We start from the raw sequence: 9,596 nt of genomic DNA, 5'->3' as shown, positions 1-9,596 counted from the left end.
TTAGTTACAAAATGCTCCTCCAGCTGTTTCTTATTAGCACCACTTACTTTTAACCTTTTCTTGCTTCAAAATTACCCTTTCCTCCTAAAAACTGTACAATCTCTTAGTTTTTTTTTATTTTAGTATGTTTGCTACAGTCCATTGTGAATAAAACATAAGTTTATTAGACTTGTAAATCATTGCATTCTGTTTTTTTATTTATAATTTACACAACGTCCCAACTAATAACCAACACTTTGAGTTAAAAAGAAATCTAGATTTTTCAGAAAAGCGTGAAGCCTAAGGTCTGCTGAAGGCCACGTCTACTTATAGGATTTGTTTGGGTATTCCAACTATGTGGAGATAAGTTGTGTAACAGTTTACACAAGGCTTTAATTGAGCCTCGCTGCCATAAGAAGTAAAAAAAAGACCACTTTCAGCATGATTTGTGTTGCTTACTAAGAGCAAAACAAAATCTTGGACGTGCTTTCCAAACCAAGCCTCTGTGAGCGGAACACCGGATGTCACAAAAATCTTTTGACATCATCAGCATCACCATCATCAGTCTGCCTCGGTGTGACATTCCCTACTATCATTTGATTCTAATCACAGCCCCGTGAGTCGTGATCTCCGTGCGTGAGCTGCGTGTGTCATCTCTGACGTTGCCGGCCCGCCTCCATCTGTGTGTGAGTCGGTCAGTGACAGGAGAGAGGCTCAGGAGCTGCTGCACACTGTAAACACACACACACACTCTCTCTCTCTCTCTCTCTCTCTCTCTGTCTCTCTCTCACACACACAAACACGGAGAGTTAGAGGAGGCGAGGCGGACTATGGACACCGGAGGAGAGCACTGAACATCCAGGAAACATGCCTACCGTCCTCGGTGGCAAAGGGAAACTTTCCACTGTCTGCTTTTTGCTCCGATGCGCGTATTCTCAGGTGAGCGACTGCATGATGAGTGTGGATTTTAATTTTTTTAAAAAAGGGAGTTGTGCTGTTTGTGCAGTGACTTTTAAATGAGCCTTTCAGTGTCATTCTTGCAGCAGATTTGTGCAAACCTGTCAGTATTTGACATCAGGAATTTTATGTGAACAAATCAGGCTTTTTCTTTGACTTGATAAAGATAGAAACTGAATGCAAATGAATTCTTAGCCATTTAGTGTAAGAGTCAACACAGTTGTGAACCGATCTATATAACTAATTAGACCTTCAATGAAACATAACTTCAGTAGTTAGGAATACTTTAAGAATGCAGCAGCTGCTTTTTGATGGCTCCATGCTGCTTGTTGCAGGTGTTATGATGGGGTTGTGGTTTCTTTGTTTGGCCCCTGGGGGGTTACACTCCATTTGGGTATTGCACCAGAGTCGAAGCCTGCGGTGCTTGTGGGTACGGATGTGTCAGACACACAGCACTCGGTATTAGTGACATTAAACTTGGGAGTGGGCTGTGAATGTCCAGCTGCGAAGCAGACCGGGCTTTTGCTTGCGCACAACTGCTGGGAACTAAAATACTGACTGATTGTGGTGATTTTAGTGTCAGCGTGGCACACACTGCGCTTTCAGGCTGCAGAGATGGCACTGAAGACGATGGAGGGACTCCACCAAAAAGACAGAGTCAAACTTTTGCCGAGCAGATGAGTTGTGTAAAAAAGTGGGTTTGAAATATTACAAGAAACAGGAGCGGAATTGTACCTTTGTGGCTGATTTCTGCAGCAGAATCACCTGTTTCCACCCAAAACAGCTGTTAGCCTGACAGAAATGTCTCTGGCAATGTTAACCGCTTCACTTCCAGTACTTGGGTTTGACTTATCAGCGACTCGAAAGCAGGGGGGGGTTGTGAATTAGAAAACAAAAGTGGCTTGCATCAGTGTTGGCATTCACCTGATCATCTGCATCTGTGATTTCTATGAGTCACACACAAGCTTCAAAGTCCTCTCAGCTCTCACTATTACTGTACGTGCGTGAAGGTGGGAGTTACAGTAAGGTGGAACGTTGTGAGTATACAAATAAACAAAAAAAGGCGGGAAGGCGAGTGCAGGAGGAATGTTTTGAGTGGAAGCTTACACGGTGATCGAACACAAGCAACAGAAACGAGCAGTTCAGCTGCTTGGTGTTTAAATGTGTGTGTCTGTGCGAAGTTTCATCAGCGCAGCGCGCACACGTCAAGCGGTGCTGCGTCTCGAATTTGAATTTGAAAGTTGCTCTGAAGTGTCACACAGCACCCTATCAGCTGTCAGATTTAACTTCCTGTGGCAATTTTTCTTTTTTTTCTTTTTTAATACAACGTGCCTATCCTTTGGTTGTGTTCAGGTAACAAGAAGCCAACACAACTGCTGTGCCAAAGACATTTTTGAGGTAAGGATTGGGAGATGTTCTTGAGAGTTTGACTCTGACGTTTTTTTTTAAGTAGTCGTAACAACACTTTTACGTGTGACTAAATGAATCACCCTGTATTTGAGGTTTATCTTTTTTTAATGTTCTATTCTAAAGCAGTTTGGTTTTACGTTTGCAGATGTTTAGTCATTTGACAATTGACTGGTTTGACTGTCAGCATGAGTAGGAAACACCGGCAGCAGTTCATGCATCAGTTCATCTGCAAATAATTTAGCGTTGAGACATCAGAATATAGTGATGTCCTCCAAACGTAATTAGAAATGTCCTAATTTTGGTGTAAAATAAAGAAGCACAACATGTTTAGATTAGAAAATCTGGAATATTTTGCATTTGACTAAAACATATTCTCAAATCTAACTGATAATTTAAAAAGTTGCAGACACATTTCCTGTTGATTGACCTAATTGATTTGTTCATCTTTGCTCGTTAACCCTTTAGTTTTCTCCTTACAAAAACAAAAAAAAATACAAAGTTTTTGTTTTTTTTCTCTCTCCGTAGCAACATTTATACTAGACATTTCTATTTCCCCTCTTTGTCTTTCCTCTGGTGTGTAGTGCAGAAGCAAAAGCAAAAAAAATAAATAAATAATAATAAAAAAAAATGCAGGGAACTGAGTTGGGAAAGGGGCCAGAGGAAGATAGCAACACATGATGCTCCACCTGGGAGACCTTGTTGTTGTTGGAGGAGGGAAAAGGCGAGGGCTGGAGCTGTGTCCTTGGTGACCGAGGAGGGAGAGATAATGAAGTGAAAGGATGAGCACAGAGAGGAAACACTCGCCCTCCACGGTGCTCTGCTCATGGGTGGGAGGGTGGGGGAGAGAGGTGGGGGAGGAGAGAAGATTCAGAGAAATTTGCCAGCTTCATAAAGATTATATGAGCGTATATCAGAGCGTGAAGGCCCCACGCCTCGGCCTCCCCGTGGAGTTAGGAAATGATTTGACTTTTTTGGGAAATTCACAGCTAAAGACTTTTGGAGGATTTTCTAATACAGATAAATACATTATGTCTTCTTTTTTTTCTAGTTTGTATTAGAAGTGAAGCAGAAAGTAACTCAAACCTGTCAGTGAAAAAGGCAACCCTTTATAAACAGATGTGCAACAGCACGAACAAATGTCATGAGGTGCTGCTGTTTGAGAAATGTCCACAGTCAAATATTTAAGCTAAAATTTGCTCTGCAACAAAATCATGTGCGATCTGTTAGTGATACGAGATGACCCTCAGCTACTACCACACCGAATCCCATCGCCGTATCTATAAAAACGACTAAGTTGTAGCATTTTTTTGTGTTTGCTAAGGTTGAGAAGCTGTGGCAGCCATCTTGAATTTGATTGACTCCAAAAAGTTAATCAGCGGCTACGTACAAGGATTATTTTCTGAGCGTTTCATTTAAATCTGTCCATGGGTTCTGGAGGTATTTTGCTCACACAGAGACTAACACACACACACACACACACACACACACACCTTCCATGGCAGCAGGAGATAATAAACTAACGCCTAACTTTTACGCTCCTCTCTAGAAGACAAATTCTTTAGATTCTGCTTCACGTGTTTGAAAACTTAGTAAAACTCATGTAGTTTTTTTTTGTACAGTAATAACTTTACTGATACCACTACAAATGCAACACAACGTTTCTTTTCTTGTCACTGTGTGTTCAAGTTTGCACGCAGCCATGTTGCAGCAGATCTAAAGAGACCGGTTTTCATTTTACCACACAGCAACTGATCACAACCACTTCAAGCATGTAATTCACGTCTCAGAGCCTAAACTAGACTCTGAAGTTGAAGTTCATTTACGAGGCGCATACTGGCTGCGGGGGGGGGAGCAGGGCTGGTGATGAGAGTCAGATGTCGAACAGATGTGTGCAAACGAGAGACAAGATAGCGCTACATTAAAACGAAAATTAGGGAAATTCTGGTAACAGGGTCCGATCGATGTGAATTTTTCACTTTAAGATGTTTTCTTATCGCAGCGTCGCGCCGTTATTTACCATTAATTTCTCTCTTCTGTGTCTGTTACACAGGACATGACTCAGTCCTGGCCATCCCAGCAGGCCTTGGGGGGTGACCAGCGAATCTTCTACAACTATAAGGTGTCTGTTTGCTTCGTCCTTTTAATTAAAAGTAAACTGTTTATGAGTCTACATCGTCTGGTGTGTTGAAATACTGGTATGTTATTAGGATTAGTGTCTGTTTGGTGGGGGGGGATCTTCCCTAACTCGTGTAGCTCGCTCCAAATTGTTTTGATTAAAATGAAGCTACATTAGTCATCACAAGCAAAACATTTTAACTGTATTGCGGTTAAATTACACTATAAGAGGTTTTGGCAGAAAAGAGAAAGAAATGACCCTATAGTTTAGAGTCTGTCAACTTTTGTAATTAGACCTATGTATAACTAGAAATCAAAATGTAAACCAACTAAGACAACAATAACAATTTAGGGACAAAAAAGAAAAATCCCTGCTGATAGTACAAATTAGGAAAAAAAAAAGAAATATTACAGAAAACTAGCTTGTTCTTAGCATTCAGCTGGACTTTCATTTATACTTCTTGATTAATGAGTTTGTTGCCTGTTATAACTTATAATCCACCATCAGATAACAAAAAATGTGCATCATGGATTCAATAAAACAAACAACTGTATTAGTGAGACTTTTTTTTTTAGCAGCAATGAGGTCAGAATGCATTTACAGTTCAATTTTACAGCACTATTTCTTAATTTAGTCTCATATTAGGCATCTTTCTGTTACATTTTTAACCAATTTAAACATTTTTCTCCTGTCAAGATGTGAGAAATTCTTTGGCATCAAGATCTATTAGGTCATACGGCCCAGAATCACAGGGCTGGGAATCACCAGCAGATGTGTCATTTCTGCTGATATTCTTTGCCACCAGTTTAAAAGGTCCTAAAACTGACCTTTGTGTACCTGACAGGAAACATCATAGTGTTTAAAAATGAGCCTCTATTAATGTAAATAATGTTTCTGTCAGGTCGCACATCAAGGTTTGTTTGTGTTAGAATGTCTTGTTGTTCTGAAACTGTGCTAATCTGCAGAACAAAAGCCTTCAAGAATACATAAAAGTTCATAGTCTTTGCTGTCTTTTGTTTCTTCAGGATGCAAAACAGTCATCTGCACACCAAAGGCAAAGTATGTATCCACTACCTGACCGATTTGCATATTTGATTTGTGCAGTAGTTCTCAATCGTCTAAAAACAAATAAAACAAATAAAACAAACAAATAAAAACCCCTGTTTTGTGTTGTTTGTCAGGTCAGGGGGATGCGCCGCTACGAGTGGCTCACCGTCGCCCATGCGTGGCGCCTCACAAATCGTAAGTGGGGAAATGAAGAAACCCGATCCAGCCAGGGGTCCTCCGACATAAACCTCTGCTGTGGCACATGCAGAGACAAAAATACACATCACACACATAATCAATTTGTTCCTCTGTGACCTTAAAAAATATTTACGGACCTCATCGTCTGAGCAGACGCGAGAGAAAAGCACGAGGGATCCGGAGCGCATAGAGGGAACTAGATGCCTTGGGTCAAACAGTAAACAGTGGTTCAGGTAGTAGTTGAGGTCAAAGGTTACTTTGCATTCCTGAGAGCTGTCAGTGGAGACCGATGTGCTCCTGTTTGTTAACATTTTACATCCTTCTTTTAATGTGAAACACATGTTCTGTGCTGTGAGTCACCTACATGCCTCACATTATTTCATGGGCTCTGTTATGAAACAGCAGGTTTTTTTTACTTAACTTGTCAAAAACCTTTCTTTCAATCATTCATTCAAGCTTTATTTATACTCCAGAGATCATTAGGAGTTGGCGCTCTTTTTTTTTCCAGGACATCCTGTCGATTAGAAGCGCAAAGAGAGAAAACTAAAACTACTGACAGAGATATGTTGACAGAGAGAGAGAGGGGGCAATATCACAGCTGGCTAAATAATAAAACCCTCCAAACTTCCTGTTGAGAGAAGTTTGTTGAATTAGATAATTAAATTTTTAATTAAAGTACAGTAATATAATATCAAAATAAAGCTTGTGGTTATAGAGTTAGGTGCCAAATAGATATGATAATTAAAATGTAAATCAAAAATGATTTACAGGTACATAAAGTAATCCCAACTCTAATAAGAAAGGACTGAAAAAGAACAGTTTCAGACAGAAAGAGACAAAAATTGTTGGAGAAAAATGTTTCATTTTGTTACTTTATTTTTATGTAACTGTTATGGTTTAATTTGTTGAGTAATGCAGTCACATCGGAGGCAAAATCAGGATAAAGAATGAGGAATGGTACTATCCTTTCAAGGGATGGTTCAGATCTTTTAAAGTTGGTTCTGTGGAAAGGTTATAAGCAATTAAAAATGGTTGAAATAGAGTTTAATTTCGACCAAATAGAAAGGCTAATGGCTAGTTCAGTGGACCCAAGACCAAAACAGATTGCTGCTGTCTTACAAACAACTCAAATTTCAAAGTTTTCACCGTGCTTCATGTTAACACTTTTTGAAAGAAACCTTCTTACTACCGTCTCTTTGCATTACTTGGTTATTCTGGATGACATTTTATGATATTCTTACTGGAAGTGCCCAGGCTGTACCAGAAGTGCAACAGCTAGCTTGTAAATAACTGTGAAATGCAAAACTGATGGTGATTTTAAAAAACAATAAAAGAAATTGTAGGATCAGAAATATATTAAATATAGCAGCAATCCACTTTGGTGTTTAGATTAGCGGTTAGCTCCTCGGTCCGGTCAGCATTAAACTCCATTTCTCCAAACAGGTAAGATATTATTATTCATAACCTTATCACAGTATCCAAATATCTGAACTATTGCTTTAATAGCAAAAAAACAAGGCAAAATGACAACATGAAACAAAATAAAACAACGAAAGGATCTGACGATGAAGACCAGTCTGTAAATGCAAATTTGCTGCGCGTCATCCTCGATCTTCCCTCGGTAATAAATCTGTTTGTTGTTGTTTAATCCCACCACCGTGTGGCTGCTCAGACCGTATGTCATCACTTCGTCACATTATTGAGCAGCAAAGCCGGCGTACCTTTCCACATGTGGACTGTTTCGGCTCTTTTACTGCCTCGCTTCGAAGCACAAACTTCTGGCCTCAGGGGTCTTGTGAAAGAGCCTAAAGTGTATACGATATATACTGCAGTTTGTGTTGCATAGTGACAGCTTTTTTTTTCTTTTTCTTTTTCAATTTTTAAGAAAAAAGAAAACCAACAGATTATTTAGGGGTTTTTTTTCAAGAAAATGACCCTTTTTTGTTTAGAACTATGCTAAGGTACTGTATTTCAGTTCTTCTCATATTTGTGTAAAATGAGTAAAATAAGTAGCTTAGGGCATTCATTACGTCTTAAAATAAATAAACACATAAAATACATCAGGTAATTTTTTTTTATTTATTGCTTAAAAGCTCTTAAATGACCAAAACCCTATTTTTTTAAAGTGTTAAAAAAGAAGAAGAGACTGTAATGGATTTTTTATTATTTATATATATATATATATATATATATATATATATATATATATATATATATATATATATATATATATATATAAATAATAAAAAACCTAGTACAGCCTAAATATCGTGTCAGTCTACCTGATGTGTAAGCTTTTTGTGCATGCTCTACATCTTGTTTCCTGTTTTGTTGTTTTTTCATGGCAGCGTTACAGCGCCACATAGAGGCCTGGCATAGTTACTACAGCAATTTGTGATGTTTTCTGTGTTTCTGTGTGACTGAAAACATTTCTAGTAACGGTGTTGGGTTTAAGAGAATATTTCTAGAAACAACACTAACTACAACAACAAAAACAAAAACTTTTCCATGTGGACAAGGCCTATATGTCCTTAATAAATTCTGTTCCCATGAGATGACTGCAGTAAAGAGTACAAAAGGCTGGCATCGGGACAACGACAGTGCCTGACTGGTGTTGTATTTTGTGCCTGTATGTTCACAGGATGCTTGCTGATGACCTAAAGCTGAGCAGTGATGATGATGACAATCAAAGGGTAGGCAACACTCAAGCTCTGAAGATTTCTCACCAGCGATTTTGTCTTGATTTGAACTGGTTTCATTGCTTAAGAAAGGAGGCAGAACCAAAGTGTGAGGAGTCATGTGAGGACAGAGAAAGAGAACATGCAAGAGGAAGAAAACAGAAATTCTAACTGAAGTATTTGGTAGCTCTGGGATTCTTGTTTTTCTGGTAGTGTTTTATGGCATGTTAATTGAGAGTCTGGAGTGTTATTACATTGGGTGTAGCAAGTCATTTGCTTTGCTGCTGCAGTGGAAGATACATTTGTGTTTGTTTCTCTTTCCCAAAAGACCCTTCATGACTCAGCGCCCTGGGACAAACACAGGTACTCACAATATGGATTTGATCTTTGAAAGTTGTATATGAGTGTTTGGGTTCAGAAATGAGTTCATCTGTGTGACTAATGTTGCTCCACGGTGCCGTGGGCTTCCACTGACCCGTCTCTGGTGTTTGTGTTGACTGACAGCCTGTCAGCACAGCGAGCGCACACATATGTGAGACATTCCAGCTCAGACTCGTCAGACTCGGACTCGAGCAGCAGCAGCAGCGCTCAGTCTCGAAGCCCCAGCTGGAGTCCAGAAGAAGTTCGCCCAGACCCTCCATCGCCTCCCGGCACACAGCCGCCGTGCAACAACAAGGAGGTAACGTGTCTTTGCCCCGTCTGTGTTTGTTTGCCTTCGGATGAAGTCTCTACAGGGAGTGGTGGCCTTGAGGCGGTTGACAGCAGGTGTGGGGAGGGACAGAGGAATGAGGAATGCTTGTGAGGTGGAGGAAAGCGATTGGGGGTCGAGGAGGAGCGGTAGCTTTGGGAATTAGTGCCTCAGTGTCATGTCAACAGAGTGAGTCTTAGAGGAAAGCCCTCAGGTGGGGGAAGTCATCGAGATCCCAGTCATATTGACAAACCGCACAGGGCAAATTGGGTTTCATCATCTCAGACAGAGACTCAGAGATGACGTGCAGAGCGTGGCAGCTTCTGGAGGTGCAGGGCATTGTGGGAGTTGAGATATGCACTGTGTACGGAGCAAAGGGAGGGAACCTGCTCCTCTTCTATGAATGAAAGCCCCTGTGTAACATAGCCGACTGTATGACAGAACACGCTACTTCGGGCCCCTACAGAGGGCGAGGGTGTGTGTTTGCTGGAGTTCGGGGGGTGGTGGAGGTGGGGGGTGGGGG

General features: G+C 40.4%; 1 protein-coding gene across 2 annotated transcripts in view; it reads left to right on the top strand.

Moving 5' to 3' along the window:
• The first annotated feature begins 700 nt into the window (after positions 1-700).
• Positions 701-9,596, top strand: part of aff3 (AF4/FMR2 family, member 3) — a 17,572-nt gene continuing 8,676 nt past the window's right edge. Inside the window, exons 1-8 of one of the 2 annotated variants that reach the window (XM_037976095.1) lie at positions 701-918; positions 2,290-2,334; positions 4,397-4,465; positions 5,488-5,521; positions 5,644-5,704; positions 8,349-8,400; positions 8,714-8,748; positions 8,890-9,064. In XM_037976095.1, the coding sequence (XP_037832023.1) occupies positions 847-918; positions 2,290-2,334; positions 4,397-4,465; positions 5,488-5,521; positions 5,644-5,704; positions 8,349-8,400; positions 8,714-8,748; positions 8,890-9,064 (543 nt within the window). In that variant the 5' untranslated portion in view covers positions 701-846. The remainder of the gene's footprint in view (positions 919-2,289; positions 2,335-4,396; positions 4,466-5,487; positions 5,522-5,643; positions 5,705-8,348; positions 8,401-8,713; positions 8,749-8,889; positions 9,065-9,596) is intronic. The other variant, XM_017410134.3, reaches the window with a different exon arrangement.

This window comes from Kryptolebias marmoratus, linkage group LG6, assembly GCF_001649575.2.
Source record: "Kryptolebias marmoratus isolate JLee-2015 linkage group LG6, ASM164957v2, whole genome shotgun sequence".
Classification (NCBI taxonomy): Eukaryota; Metazoa; Chordata; class Actinopteri; order Cyprinodontiformes; family Rivulidae; genus Kryptolebias; species Kryptolebias marmoratus.
The sequence above is the reverse complement of the archived record's forward strand: the minus strand, read 5'-3'. Positions and strand labels throughout refer to the sequence as shown.